Source organism: Neoarius graeffei, chromosome 11 (assembly GCF_027579695.1).
Source record: "Neoarius graeffei isolate fNeoGra1 chromosome 11, fNeoGra1.pri, whole genome shotgun sequence".
In the NCBI taxonomy this organism is placed as follows: Eukaryota; Metazoa; Chordata; class Actinopteri; order Siluriformes; family Ariidae; genus Neoarius; species Neoarius graeffei.
Window position 1 is genome coordinate 24,742,137 of NC_083579.1, and position 16,388 is coordinate 24,758,524.

The 16,388-nt window shown below is 40.1% G+C and overlaps 1 protein-coding gene across 5 annotated transcripts in view; it reads right to left on the reverse strand.

Moving 5' to 3' along the window:
• Positions 1 to 3,121: 3,121 nt before the first annotated feature.
• The window catches only part of nid2a (nidogen 2a (osteonidogen)), a 154,559-nt gene continuing 141,292 nt past the window's right edge, over positions 3,122 to 16,388 (reverse strand). For all 5 annotated transcript variants that reach the window (XM_060933647.1, XM_060933646.1, XM_060933644.1 and 2 more), the window contains 4 exons: positions 13,549 to 13,706; positions 12,985 to 13,108; positions 5,764 to 5,876; positions 3,122 to 3,564 (listed from right to left, as the gene is read on the reverse strand). In XM_060933647.1, coding sequence (XP_060789630.1) covers positions 5,765 to 5,876; positions 12,985 to 13,108; positions 13,549 to 13,706 — 394 coding nt within the window. In that variant the 3' untranslated portion in view covers positions 3,122 to 3,564; position 5,764. The remainder of the gene's footprint in view (positions 3,565 to 5,763; positions 5,877 to 12,984; positions 13,109 to 13,548; positions 13,707 to 16,388) is intronic.

Sequence of the window (16,388 nt, forward strand, 5' to 3'; positions counted from 1 at the left end):
TTGTTTATTAAACTGGATCCAGTTGAATTTTTGTAGATTGTTTGCAGGAGCAAACGATTTACACCAGAAATGTGGTAGTCATGAAAATCCAGTTTGTTCGAGAAAAACATTTGTGTAAGTTTACCTATGACAGGACTTAAAAATTACTTTAACTGATGGTACAAATTGGAAAACTGGCCACCTTCTGCAGTTTTATATACAGATCGTGTCTGGTTTAAATCACTTATGTCAATTGCACAAATTTAATAAAAATGTTATCCAACTTGGTCACTTCATATTAATGACCTAAAGAATAAAATCAAACAAAAGACACATCCATAAATTAAGGCCAATAGACTAGCTGTTTAATTGAGACAAAAGAAATGGCACCTTTATAGGTTGTATTCAGTCAAGTGACTTTTGCTTGCGTGTTTACTTCCGGTGAATGATTGTGGTGGTCAGACAAACCAATTTGGCTGTCGTTATACAAAGCTAGTGAAGCAGTCTCTGGCTATTTTTGCAGTTTAGAGGCCAATGCATGGTCAAGACTCTTTCAGAAAGATGCTCTTTGCAATGGGATAGATCCTTGCACATTAGCAAAGAAGGTGTTTTTCCCTAGGACTTAAATTATCCATCTGTTGAGTTCCCCAACATCTCAAACTTCCTGGTGCTGCAGGCATCATTCTTCACGGACAAACAGATGAAAACCTGGAAGAGCGTGGAGGCATTCAACTTTAGATGTGTGGAGTTTACATGTTCTCCCCGTGTCTGTGTGGGTTTCCTCCAGGTGCTCCATTTTCCCCCCACAGTCCAAAGACATGCAGGTTAGGCTAATTGGTGGCTCTAAATTAACTGGTATAAATGTGAATGGTTGTTTGTTTCTGTGTCAGCTCTGCAATGACCTGGCAACTTGTCCAGGGTGTACCCTGCCTCTCGCTTTTAGTCAGCTGGGATAGGTTCCAGCTTGCCTGTGACCCTGCACAGGATAAGCAGTTAGATGATTGATGGATGGGTTAAAGATCTGGGGATCAAGACACAAGATAAATCCTGTGTTGTTTATGCCCAGGTAAGTAGGCATTTTGGGGCTTTTTATACACTTCTTTGCACTGGTTGCTAGGACACTACAAGTTTTAGTATTGGGTGTTAACAAACCACAGCTGCTCGATTCTCACTCCTCCCTGCTCTTCCAGGTAAATCATTCACAAAGATCCACAGAAACCCCTTTAAAGACCTGGGTATTAGTAAACCAAGTTGGAGAAGTTATCATGGCTCACTAAAACTGCATGGCCGAGGAAGCAGTTTCCTGCTGTTAACACGTGAGCTCTGCTTTTGTGTTTGTGGATCATCTCGATTGTCTTATCTATTTCAGTGTAGGAGCCCAATTTACATCATCCTTATAAAGATTGCTAAGACCTGATAAATCAAGTGAAAACATGCGTGTTAGTTTACAATACAGCGACCACAATTGCACAGTAAACAAAAACGCATCCGAGGACTTGTCTCCTGAACTTCAAAGCATCATGAAATAATGGAAAAGGGTGAGAAAAGTGATTTGTAAATTCCTCCGATTTATTTCGTTTGGATTCACAAACCATTCACGAAATGATCGCTGCAAACTTGAGTGTTCTTTGACTCTGCTCCCTTCCATCACAGTGAAAGGTTTAAGAGCCACTTTTCTCATCGTCTTTTGGTAGAAACCTTTGCTCTTTCACCCTTCATCACTTCATTGGGAATCCAGACGAAACTTTTATCAGTTTCACGGTTTGATTCAAGCAGCAAAAAAACAATGCAAGTGTATGGCATTTTAACCACTAGCAAGGTGCCCCAGTGACGGTAAGATAGAGAGATCCCCGCTGGCAACTATGCCATAACTCTGGTAAAATGCAGTTGTATTGAACGAAATTGCAATGTGTGTATTACTGAGACACAACAAAGAATCCTGTCAAATTTCGTGAAATTCCTCCACAAACCCTTCCTGGGATGGACATCGCCACGACATAATCCCCCTTTGGGTCAGCGGGGGATAAAAATTGTGAGGGAAGTTGATTTCAGAAAGCAAGCACACCTTGATGAAATTGCCAAAGTACAAGTTTGTTAATAATCAAGGGCATAACTCTGGTAAAATTTGCCCAAATTAAACGAAATTTCAATATGCGTATAACTGTCCTATAACAAAGTGTTTTGCCAAGTTTGGTGAAATTCCTCTACAAATTGTGAGAGGAGTTGATTTCAGAAAGCAAGCACACCTTGATGAAATTGCCAAAGTACAAGTTTGTTAATAATCAAGGGCATAACTCTGGTAAAATTTTTACAAATGAAATTAAATTGCAATATGCATGTTACCATCATATAACAAGGCCTTTTGCCAAGCTTCGAGAAATTCGTCCAAAAATTGTGAGAGGAGTTGTCAGAAGACAAGCACACCTTCATGAAATTGTGAAAGTACAAGGTTGTTAATCAAGAGCCACGACTGGTAAAATGTGACCAAATTGAACAAAATAACATGTATTGTGCTTACTACCGACATATAACAATGCCTTTTGCCAAGTTTGGTGAAATTCCTCCACAAATTGTGAGAGGAGTTGATTTCAGAAGGAAAACGCACAGTCGTGAAATTACCAAAGTATAAATTTGTTAATCAAGGGCTGTAACTCCTGTGATGACCTGGCGACCTGTCCAGGGTGTACCCCGCCTTTCGCCCGTAGTCAGCTGGGATAGGCTCCAGCTTGCCTGCGACCCTGTAGAAGGATAAAGCGGCTAGAGATAATGAGATGAGATGAGGGCTGTAACTCTGGTAAAATGTGACCCAATTTAATGAAATTACAATATGCGTAGTACCGACATACAACAGTGCCTCTTGTCAAGTTTCATGAAATTCCTCCAAAAGTTGTGAGAGGAGTTGATTTCAGAAGGGAAGGAAGAAAGGGTGGGGGATAAAAATGATTGGCTGTGATGTACGAGTAATTAAACACTGTGATGTAGTTATCAACTTTTGTGGTGGTTACAGTAACCCTGCTTCACATTAGGCCACATCACACCACCTTGTCATTGATTGATTATTTTCCTATAATAGCACACCACCAAGTGTTTTAGTCCTTACATAACGTATAATTGACTTGATTACTAAAAATACATACCGTCAAATTTGTGAATCACATTTTATTGTTATAAATATCACATCTCTTACAAAAGGTTAAAAAAAGGTTACAAAAAGGAACTGGAGTAAAAGAAAATCATCGGCTATGTTCAATGCAGTTCCATGCGTCAGATTCTTATTAGTGCACTGAGGGCTCCAATACTGTACACGTGCATAAATGTAGCCATACACATGAACATTTTTGTACAAAAATGACTATAATTGGGGCCTCTTTGGCTTTATTTTATTAAAACAAAATACAGTAGACAGAAATGAGGTATAAAACAAATGTACAAAACTAAACAGAGAGAAGAGTCACCTTTTTTTTCCTGGGGGATGTTATAAAGACACAGTGGCTTTGGCAACAGCTGAGAGAAGTGTTCATTAAAAAAAATAAAAATTCCCGAACAATAGCACCATGTAACAGTAGCTCTGTTATTACGTCCTCCCTGAAATACACAAAACAGCCGTGTTAGGTCATTGGAAATCCTCCTCAGAGCTGATTCCCCCTCAGTAAACATTTCATTTCTGGATGAAACACACACACATTCATCTTCCAAATGCTTTGAAGCCTTTGTGTCCCATTTTGTCATTTGTCTCCAGGCGCCTTTTACTGTGTGTTTTTGGTCTGTCATTTTTATTCACTCGCCATTATTAACATGTCAACACAAAGACACACACACACACACAAGCAGAGGATTGGCTGTGTGTCTTACAATTAGGCTTTGAAAATACTTGGTATAATAAAACAGTCTGATTTATATTATATTTGCTTACAACTGCACATTCAAAGAAGAGGAGAGTTGAGTAATTTAGTGAGAGAAATTTCTACAATATGCTGTTCGTGTTGAAAACTGTACATTTATCTGTTTAAAAATGAACAACCCTGAGTTATACATTGTGTATAGTGATAAGATTTCTGTATCCCAGTCATATCTGTGTTGTTACAACCCCACATTTTACTTTCAAATTTATTACAGCATAAAGCATAAATATAAGTTGGTCAATTCATGTTCTACACTAAACCATTTGAAGTGGTCAAACCTACAGCAATCGAGGGCGGCACGGTGGTGTAGTGGTTAGCACTGTCACTTCACAGCAAGAAGGTCCTGGGTTCGAGCCCAGTGGCCGGCGAAGGCCTTTCTGTGTGGAGTTTGCATGCTGTCCGCGTGGGTTTCCTCCGGGTGCTCCGGTTTCCCCCACAGTCCAAAGACATGCAGGTTAGGCTAATTGGTGACTCTAAATTGATCGTAAGTGTGAGTGTGAATGGTTGTCTGTGTCTATGTGTCAGCCCTGTGATGACCTGGCGACTTGTCCAGGGTGTACCCCACCTTTTGCCCATAGTCAGCTGGGATAGGCTCCAGCTTGCCTGCGACCCTGTAGGACAGGATAAGCGGCTATAGATAATGGATGGATGGATGGATGGATGGATGTTGCAATCGTGCCACACTGAAAAACAATCACACACAGAAAAGCACAGCCTTGGGCTGTACTCGGATTTAGTCAGAGGATAGGAGAAAGACCGGAATGTGTGATTTTTCCAGAAGGCACTATCATCCATATAAAGGAACGTTCATTATATGCTCACCGGCCACTTTATTAGGAATACCCATCCATCCACCTGCTGTTTGATGCAGTTCTCTACTCAGCCAATCCTTTAACAGCAGCACAGTGCATAAAATCATGCAGATACAAATCAAGAGCTTCAGTTAACGTTCACTTCAAACATCAGAGTGGGAAAAATTGTGAACTCAAAGTGTGACTTTCACTGTGACATGGGTGTTGGTTTGAGCCAGATGGACTGGTTTGAGTATTTCAGAAACTGCTGATCTCCTGCGGTTTTCATATACAACAGTCACTAGAATTTACACAGAATGGCGCGAAAAACAAAAAACACTGAGCGAGCAATAGTTCTGTGGGTGGAAACATCTTATTAAGAGAGGTCAGAGGAAAATGGCCAGATTGGTTCGAGCTGCCAGGAAGGATATTGTAACTCTTTACAACCGTGGTGAGCAGAAAAGCATCTCAGCATGTAACAGCAGAAGACCATATTGGGTTCTACTCCTGCAGCCGAAAACAGGAATCTCAGAATCAAGAACAAGTTCCTATTAAAGTGGCTGGTGAGTGTATATTTCTTTATAAATTATTGGCTCATTGTTTCTTCATTCATATTGTACTGATTGTTGCAGGATTTCAAAATTACTACTAAAACACAATAAAAGTGCTAGCATGACTAAAAAAAACCCCACAGCTCACAGAAAGACCTAGGAGCTATGGTATCTTATGAAATTTCTTAAGACTTGCTCTCAGCAATATTGCATTTCAGTGTAGCACTGCTGCATGCATTGATGAAAGTGAAACTCAGTGCAATTCAAGTCTTAAAATTGCATTTCCCCAAAGATTGTTTTTCACTGAGGAGATAAAGCCACATATGAGCAATGTAGTGCAGGTTTTATTTTTCAGTGTGGCACGTTGTCCATGTCACAAATGAAAATCAATAACGCGTATCTGTGTATTTTGACCATGTAACAAAGTAAAATTTAAATAAACATACTGTAATTGTATTATTTTAATATTTATATCCACAGCCTGAGACTGTTGGACAGATGCTCAACTACTAAGAGAGGAAGAAAATTCATAAATTATACCCTATAAACAGCTAGAGGAGGCGACAGTGATGCCGTACAGATGTGAACGCTGATCAGGCAGATACTCATCTGTAAAATGGCTCAAGTCTCGACTTAAACCAATGACTCCATCCCTGAAAATGTGAGAGAAACATCAATAAATATACAAAACATTTGCAGTAATATTAGATTAGATTAGATAAAACTTTATTGATCCCTTTGGGAGGGTTCCCTCAGGGAAATTAAGATCCCAGCAGCATCATTACAGATAAACAGAGAAAAGAAATAGAGGAAAACTTCTAGATAAATTAAAATAAATTAAGTATTTACATATACAAATATAAAAGAATAAGATATGGGGAAGAGAGGAAGGGGGAAGGGGAGGAAAGGGGGGGGAGAAGTGGAGTTAGGGTAAGTGTGTGTGTGTGTGTGTGGGGGGGGGGGGAGCAGGAAAGATATTGCACTTTATATTGCACATTATATTGCACATTGTCCAGTATTGCTTACTGGCTAGGCTACTGCTCCTTCCTGTCCTCTGTCCTCCTGTTACCCCTCCTCCCCCCCAGAGAGGAGTTGTACAGTCTGATGGTGTGAGGGACAAAGGAGTTTTTGAGTCTGTTCGTCCTGCACTTGGGAAGGAGCATTCTGTCACTGAACAGGCTCCTCTGGTTGCTGATGACGGTGTGCAGAGGGTGACTGACATCGTCCATGATGTTCAATAGTTTGTCCATAGATCTCTTCTCTGCCACCGTCACCAGAGAGTCCAGCTTCATGCCGACCACAGAGCCGGCCTGCCTGATCAGTTTGTCCAGCCTGGATGTGTCCTTCTTGGATGTGCTGCCCCCCCAGCACACCACGGTGTAAAACAGGACACTGGCGACCACAGACTGATAGAACATCCACAGGAGTTTCCTGCAAATATTAAAGGACCACAGCCTCCTAAGGAAATATAGCCTGCTCTGTCCCTTCCTGTATAAGTGATTGGTGTTGCAAGTCCAGTCCAGCTTGCTGTCCAGCCACAGCCCGAGGTACTTGTAGGAATCCACAGCCTCCACCTCGACTCCCTCGATCAGAACTGGTCGTGACTTTGGTCTGGACCTCCCAAAGTCTGACCTTGGTCTGGACCTCCCAAAGTCATTAGTATTATAGTATATAAAGATTAGAAGAATTGTCTTGTATTGCACATAAATGCTAATTACACGAAAAGTACAGTTGAGTTAAGGTTGTTATAGTTCATAGTTTTGTGGGCTTAATGTATTTATTTCTATTATGTTTGATTTATATAATGTGCCCATATTAATAAATACAGTTATGTTTTATTTCGTTCTGTCGTATAGTTTAGCACTGTTGTCTCACAGCAAGAAGGTTCCAGGTTTGAACCTCATGGTTAAAGGGGGCCTTTCTGTGTGGAGTTTGCATGTTCTCACTGTGTCTGTGTGGGTTTCCTCTGGGTGCTCCGGTTTCCACTACAGTTCAAAGACATGCAGGTTAGGTAAAATACCTAGCCAGTGGTTGTACAAGCCGGTGTATACTTAGTGCCGGTCCCAAGCCCGGATAGATTGGGGAGGGTTGTGTCAGGAAGGGCATCCGGTGTAAAAAATATGCCAAATCAAATATGTGGAACAGATCCGCTGTGGAGACCCTGAATGGGAAAAGCCCGTTTTTGTGTCTGCTTCTTAGAGCAGCACTGGCTCTGTTTGTTCAGCATGTGTTGGTGGTCCAAACTCTCTTGAAGCCCCATTCCAGTACAACGTCACTTATACTGTATACGAAGGCCATATGGCAGCCAAATGCATCATTTTAATGTCCTCAAAACCAGAGGTGGAAAGTAACGAATTACACTACTTGCGTTACTGTACTTGAATAGCTTTTTTGTGTACTTATACTTTTTCAAGTAATTTTTAAAGAGTGTACTTTTACTTTTACTTAAGTATGTTTTCTTTTAAGTAGTGTACTTCGGTACATTTTACATCACAACCGTTACTGAGTAAAAAATAAATAAATAAAAAATAAAAAAAGGCTAACACGGAGAAGGGGAAATGCGTTCTGGAAATGAAGCACGGGAAGGACAGTTGTCGCGCGCGCGAGTCTCACACAGACGATGGCGGACATGCACCGGCACTTTAAGGGGGGGGGCTTCGGGGGGCTCAAGCCCCTGGGCCACAGCCAATCAGGGGCCTTGTAATATTAATAAAATAAACGGTCGGAATCGTGGGCCTACATTAATGTATGGATAGAAATAAGGTTAGAAATAAATGAGCGCACAGTAGCCTGCTGTAAGAGACATGGTGGATGTGGTTCGCGAAACGAACACCCACAACTGTACCAGAATAAAATGTAACAAAACGTAACGTCACGCACGAAAGCGCGCCCCTGAGACACAAATTTAGAGGCTTTGAAAGATGAAGCGTTCACATGTTAGCGGGGCGCATAAAAGGAAAAAAAGAGAGAGATGCAGGTAATGATAGAATCGTTGCCTAAAGTCACAGACTTTTTTAAGGTAAGGATCACCAATCTGTTCAGAATATCAGCTACTTATCAGTTATCAGCCGTACCAGCAGCTAGGCTATGTGCAGCTAGGCTAGATATGCTATGATCTGTCCAACAGTAAAATAAATCAGTTGTGGTTTGAATACGTGTCGTGTGATTTGAGTTATAGTCCTGTTAGTATAATAGCATATTTCGATGGGGATAATAAAATGTCTAAAACGGCATCTACTGAAGAAATTGATGAAAAGATTGTAGCCTATAATTTTGACAGTTCGGGCAGCAGACAGAGTAAGCATACTGAGGGGAATAGCAATACAAAGCTAGCGCATATCCACATTTCTCGCTAGCTGTGTTGGGTGTGTTGTTAACCCGTGTGGATTTAAGTGAAATACTTGAGAAGTTCTGTGGTCAAGACAACGTTTTAAGGTAAGGACACTTGATTATTAATGTTTGCCCGCCGTGGCTTGTTGTTGACGAAAGGCCCACATGATTTTGCCTTATGCAGCTCCTGCTAGCATCATGCTTTGAACTAGGTTAAGCTCATTTGCGCTAAAGGATGGGTTTATTGAAGGACTTTGATGTAACTAGTTTCTTTTTAAAAAATCGTATGCTCAAAACAGTATGCCTGTGTTCATCATGTTTAACTTTTTTCTTGATGGAGTGCGTGAAATATTGTTGCAAGTGGTATTTCGATGCAGTCATGTCAAAAAGGCAGTTGAATGCATGGTCTTATTCAAGGAGAAGGAAGACTTGCATGATGCTTGAACATAGATTGGTAAAATAGACCCTAGTAGGACTTGGTTTCGTGTATTTCGGTCTGTAGAGTTATGAGTTTGGCCGCTGTCCATGGTATTTACGTTTCATGTGACCGCCGAGCCAAGTACCTTCATCATCATCATCATGTTCCCCTGTCAAAAGTTAAACTCTCTAGGGGTGCTTCTGCTGTAGCAGTTGCAGCAGTTGCTCAAAGTTTGATTTGTCCATCATCATACGTCTTATCTGTTGGGTGTCTATGCCCAGCAGATTTTCCCATTTCGTCCATTTGTAACCATTTTTGTCAAACAGGAGCTGCTTTTGCACTTGGTTATTGCCCGTCCGGCAAACGTGAGCAATATATTTTAGTTGTTGTACGTAGCAGGATAGTTTTATATCCTGGGTTCCTGTCAGTTTCCGGAGGTCAGCATTGGACATCTTGTAGCTCCAGTCTATATCTTCATTTGTAGTGTTCTTTTGGTCAGGGGCATTCTTTCATTTATATCCACCTTTAATCATTTTCCTTAGGAAGCCGTGCCACACTACCTCAATTTTGTGAATTTCACTGGATGATAGTTGCCATGCCTGTGTGCTGTACAGGAGGCGAGATCGAACGCATGCCACTAGGAACTTTATACGGGTTTTTAGTAGTATTCGGTGGTCGGTTAGAACGTGTTTCAGTTCATTCCATTTCATGAATGCAGCACTTATCCTAGCATGCAGGAAGTGTGAGGATTCATCACAGTTGCTGACATTATAACCAAGATATTTAAAGGTGCAGACGTTTTTAATATTAGTGCCGCCAAGGGAAATGATACTTGGTTTACATTTGATATCCTCATTGACGTTAAAAGCCATTGTTTCTGTTTTGACATATGATATTTGTAAACCAAAGCGGGTGTAGGTCTTATCATACAACTGAAGAATATTCTGAAGCTCCTCGATGGATCCAGCGAGTATGGCCTGATCATCTGCGTATAGAATCTCTGTTATGCAACCCTCTCCTGATGCTTGTGCTTTCGTACACATTTCTCTTGTGGATACCTCATTTGGAATGCAATATCTGAACTTGAAGCCTGTATCTGGGTACAGTTTTGATATCTCATGCTGTGCTGAGATATCAAAACTGTATCTCATGAGTCCATATAGATATTAAAAACTGATGGCGATTCTAGGGCACCTTGTCTTGCAGTGAATGTTTGTTTTCATGCCGCCGAGCTATTTTTATGTATTTTATTTTTTAAAAGGCCTTGTCTGTAGGTGTGTGTGTTTTATGTTTACAACACATAGGTCTACATTAGCGCATGCGTGCTTGTGTGGTTATCTCTGGCCATGCCCCTGCGTGAAAGTTACGCAGTATCACTGTCCTGTCCGTGGTAATAATCAGAACTGGCTCTGTAATGATAATGCGCGCTTTCTTCTCTCCCTCTGTGGTCGGATGTGTTCAGCGATGTGAGCGTGGGCCTTGCGCAGCTACGCTGAGCCAAACGTAACCTATCGTAGGCTTCTAGGCTAATTACGCGCTTACACTGTAAATGCTTGACACGTATTGCAAATAAAATAAGAGTGTTTTCCTGGCCAACGGTAAGGGTAGGGTTGACAGGTAGCCTATGAGGGGCCTAGCCCCTGGGCCACAGGTGTTGATAAAGCGCCCCTGCGGACATGGAGGAGACCGAGGAACCTGTGGTGGACGACCCTGCAGAAAACGCAATTTCTTCCAGTAATGAAGTGCACCCCTGGCCCTACATACGTGATCACTTCAGCTTCGTAGAGAAAAGGGGTGACAGTTTCATTATGCAATGCAGATTATGTGTGCCCAAGAAGACAACCATTGCGGCATACAAAAATTCGACGTCTAATCTGCGCAAGCATGTTGAGGAAAGTATTGTCATTGGCATCATAATCACGGGCGCAGATAGAGGGTGGGACGGGTGGGATTCGTCCCACCCAGATTTAAATTCATCTCGTTCGGTCCCCCCCACTTATAGGGAGGAAAAAACGTCTATGCTGTCTTTCTTTGCATAAGGCAAACCTCATGGAAAAATCAAAAGACTAATTACCATTCGGTTTATTGAGGTGCACAGCAGTACATACATAGTTGCAACAACTCACATAAAACAAAACAAAGACTGATATTCGGTTGGTTGAGCTGCGCAGACTGCACAGGTTGCGAGCTCGAGCTTGGTTGCTATGGTTACCCACAACAAGTTTGACAGGGATATCGGGGTTGGGGTTGGTTTGCTGGCAGCTTTGTCCCCCCCAGTTTTTTGTCCCCCCCCCAGTTCAAATAACGTATCTGCGCCCCTGATCATAATGTTTCCTTTCCATAGTAAAACGGACAATAGGCTGGTTATATTCCAAAAATAGTGGATGGCATTGCTAATGTTGAAGTAGCAACCTGTTGGTACTGTAACATAACGGTAACTAGTCTGTTATTCGGTTGGCTAATCATGCAAGCAAGTTAGCTCGCCAACCTGACGTGATCAGTCCTCCTACCATTCTACATCCAACAGGCCAGAAAGGAATACTAAGCAAAACAAATAATGTTTGAATTGAATTGTTCAATAACGCACAGTGCACACAGGCAAGCTACGAGATTTCGGTGCAACATTTCACTTTCATATTTCGTGTACAATGCTTTGTGTGTGGTCAGGGCGATATAAACGACATGACTGTGTGTATTGACCTTTTTTGTTTGTCTCAGTTTTAATGCAGCATTATCCTAAGCATTCAATTTGATACACTTCCTTTAAATAAAACATCTGGGTTGAGATACTTGTTTCCTCTTCTTTTTCATTTTTGCACAACACAATGGAGGCAGAAAACACCCATTGTTAAAAGTAACGTTTTACTTTTACTCAAAGTACCTTTTAAATGATCTACTTTTTACTTTTACTTGAGTAGATTTTTTGTCTGGTAACTTTACTTGTACTTAAGTAAAATTTCATCAGAGTAACAGTACTTGTACTTGAGTATAATATTTTAGTACTCTTTCCACCTCTGCTCAAAACTAAGACACTGTTATAAAGCACTGTGTATGCCTTCTACAGCTTTCTCACAGTGTTAGGAATGTGCTGTTAGTAAAAACAAACTACTGTAATAACTAAGTTCCTAAATAGGGGAGAACTCCCACTTTCATAACTTCCAGTTGTGTAGGGGGCGCTCATGAGATAGTCCAGAATGAATGGGGGCCTATGGAATTGTAGCCCAAAATGTAACGTTCATGGGGTAAAACTTTTTTTAAAGCCAAATTTAATTTTATTTTTGATATAAAGGGTAGAAACAATCGATAAAGTTCCATTTTTATATTTTTGTGGCTTTTAAATTGCAGTAAAATACCCAAACAGTGCACTTCCTGTGTCATCAATATGCGGCCATTATGACATACATTAGCAGAATGTGAGCGTTTTATGGACAAACTCGCCTTCCCTGTTAAAAAAAAACACCTGAAATGACATTAGTATCTTTTTCATTTCAGTTCTGATATATAATTGATACTATATTTGAAAAAAAAATGGCTTTTTTATTGAGAAGAAGATGTAAATAATTATTTTAGCCATTTAGCTCCATTCACTCCTATTCATTGAGGACTATCTCGCAAGCGCCCTCTAGGTGAACTGCAGCCAATTTTGGTGCTGCTAATAACTTGCAAGATTTATTTAACAACAACAAAAAACCTTGATCCATGGTAGCAAATAGATTCCTTCATGTAAACACAATTTACTGTGCTTAGAATGTGTTATAAAAACCCAATGTGGGTATGTATCAAATAAGTAAGTGTTACCCTTTTTTAAGAAAAAAAAAGTAAAGTTATTTACTGTACGTTAATGTTTGGTTATAATTTAGATTAGGTTATATAATTTATACATATGATTATAATGATCCCTCTTACTGTGTATCTCTCTGAAAATTAACACCTGCAGCTGGATATTTACCTGTATTTAGTATCGTCTCTGCTTTACTGCTCATGCCTAGTCTATTCTGGTTCATTAATCTTACCTCCTCCAGTCTGTGTAGTAGAAGTGGTTGGCGTAGAACACCATGCTGAACGGATAGTTCAGGTTGCCGTGAATCACGCGGCGACCCGTCCCATCAGGCGCAATACACTCCAAACGCTTTGTCCCTTTTTGCAACGCAAAACCAGAAGAGTTGTTAAAAATAAATTAAGGGATGTTTTTCTTCCATTTTCATTCACATCATAACTTTGTAAGTATCCCAAAATATAGGAAGAGCTTTCCAGGCTGCAGTTCCATCAGTACTCTTTAGATTGATTACAATGTGTTCTTAACATTAATGCTTTTAGGATTAAAAAAAGAAAAACTTGAAAGAAAAACTCTTTATTATAGCACTTTCCTGTTAGTTGTACTGTAATTAGTCTATCATTTATAATAGTTACTGAATAATAAACTGTGAATAGAGGAGATTGACATTTCTTTCTAAAGAGTGTTTAGTGGTATTGTAGGAAAATCTGAACAGACAGCATGGTTCAGTGAGCAGTCAAAAGATGGCAATGTTAGGTAGTGTTTCAGTGGTGTGATATTAAGATGATGATTTATACAGTACCAGCGTCAGCCCAGCAGATATGACGTGTTGTGGGGTCAAATGCCAAAGCGTTAGGGAGCCCAATGCCATCTTGCACTAGCATCCTCCTGTTGTGTCCTTCCACTGTGGAGCTCTCAATTTTCGGGGCTTCCCGGTTCCAGTCGGTCCAGTACAGAGTTCTGTAATGGGGCAAACACACACTTGTTCATTTTTTATAAATATTCTATAGTAACAACTAACACAAGGACTTGTATGGCAAACATGGCACATCCATGAATTTAAAAAATTGACATGGTGAAGGGGCGGCATGGTGGTATAGTGGTTAGCACTGTTGCCTCACAGCAAGAAGGTTCTAGGTTCTAACCTGCTGTTCAACTAGGGCCTTTCTGTGTAGAGTTTGCATGTTCTCCTCATGCCTGCTTGAGTTTCCTCCCACAGTCCAAAGACATGTGGATTAGGTCAACTAGCTATGCTAAATTGCCCATAGGTGTGAGTGTGAGTGGCTGTCTGGCTCTCTGTGGAGCCCTGTCATAGATTGGCAGCCTGTCCAGGGTGAACCCCGCCTCTTGGCCAATGTCAGCTGGGATTGGCTCCAACTTCAGGATGGTTGGATACACTCTCAGACAATAAAGTACATTATTGTCCCTTTAGGGGTATAATGGCTTGTCATAATAATAATAACTTTATTCATTCATCTTGAACTAAAAATATACAATGAATTTACAACAAAAACCAACAAAGTTGTAAAAATATGTATCCAAAAACTAAGAGTATAACAGATAAGAGTTTGACCATTTCTGTTTGTTTAGGAGGCGACATATTCTTGAGATAAAAGACTTCTTATGTCTTTCAGTTCCTGATAATAATATTGCGAGACAACTTTTGCTCCTAGTTGTGTACTTGTGGGCTGCCATTCTTGGAAATAACATGTGATTTGGATGGTTAGGGTCCTTTTATAATTCTTTCAAGCTCGTGTATGGTCACCTCATCTCTTCGTTCTTCCAGACTTGCAAAACTTGTCTTCAGGATGCCAATTATGGCCATATGACCATTTTGCACTTGTTGTATTTCCTCTGCAAGGTATTTCGGGATGCCACTCCAGACCAGTGATGCACACTCTAGCACCGGACAAATCTTACTGCAGTAAACAGTGATCCCCACATCCTTAGGTAGATTAGCATTCCTGCATTCGCGTAGGTATGAGGTATCTGTCCTGTTAAATCACGTCTGAATGATGTTAATTAACGCTGAGACAGTGGATCTCCCTCCAGTAAAGGCGTGTTGATTTCCTCTTGATTTCAGTACATCTTTGTTCAGATAGATTTGAACTTTCTCCAGAACCTTGGTGAGGATGGGGAGCACTGATATCTGCCTAAAATCTGTTTCTACAATGGTGCTTGAAAGTTTGTGAACCCTTTAGAATTTTCTATATTTCTGCATAAATATGACCTAAAACATCATCAGATTTTCACACAAGTCCTAAAAGTAGATAAAGAGAACCCAGTTAAACAAATGAGACAAAAATATTACACTTGGTCATTTATTTATTGAGGAAAATGATCCAATGTTACATATCTGTGAGTGGCAAAGGTATATGAACCTCTAGGATTAGCAGTTAATTTGAAGGTGAAATTAGAGTCAGGTGTTTTCAATCAATGGGATGACAATCAGGTGTGAGTGGGCACCCTGTTTTATTTAAAGAACAGGGATCTATTAAAGTCTGATCTTCACAACACATGTTTGTGGAAGTGTATCATGGCACGAACAAAGGCGATTTCTGAGGACCTCAGAAAAGCATTGTTGATGCTCATCAGGCTGGAAAAGGTTACAAAACCATCTCTAAAGAGTTTGGACTCCACCAATCCACAGTCAGACAGATTGTGCACAAATGGAGGAAATTCAAGACCATTGTTACCCTCCCTGGGAGTGGTCGACCAACAAAGATCACTCCAAGAGCAAGGCGTGTAATAGTTGGCGAGGTCACAGAGGACCCCAGGGTAACTTCTAAGCAACTGAAGGCCTCTCTCACATTGGTTAATGTTAACCCTTTGATGCAAAACATATGCACACCCCTTCTAATGCACAACATGGATAAAAAATGACCCGCATTCGTTTTCCAGGTTATTTCATGCTGACTGAGTTTTTCTTTGCTCTATCTTTTGAAATCAATTTATTTTATGATTGAATATTCCAAGTATTCTTTAAATATCTTGTTTTTAATTACCACAAATCATTAATTTAATTTTTTCTTTCCTACTTTATGAACAAAAATACTTTTTATATTACTACACATGGGTCATCCAAGTGTGATTTAAAATTAAATGTCTTAATACTATAATAATAATTTGTTTCAAGTAATTACTTTAGCAGTGAATGGGGCCAGTTATTTATTTATTAACTATGTAGTTAGCTAAGCCAACTACAATAAAATTAGCTAACTAAAGTAGAATATGTCAACAGCTAGGTAGCTGATAGTAATTACTTGTAACTTTCTGACAAGTAATCTACTCACTCTCAAGGTAACCTAAACATAATCAATTTTTTCTAAGGTAATGTTAGAACAATTGAAAAACATTACTTACATGTATTAGATGGGCAAAGGGCGCTGTGCTGAGCTGTAAAATGTCTGACACAAGCACAATTCACAGTTCCCACCAAACGCTGTAGGAAATGCATGCGGGTCGTTTCTGACTCGTGTGTAAACTTGATGTAGAATTACAAAAGCTGTGCTTGTTCATAACTTAAGAAAGGAAAAATAAAAATGATGATTTGTGCTAAACAAAAACAAGATATTTACTGCATATTTGGAAAAGTACCGTAAATGACAAAATGAATTTATTTCAAAAGTATATCATAGAAAC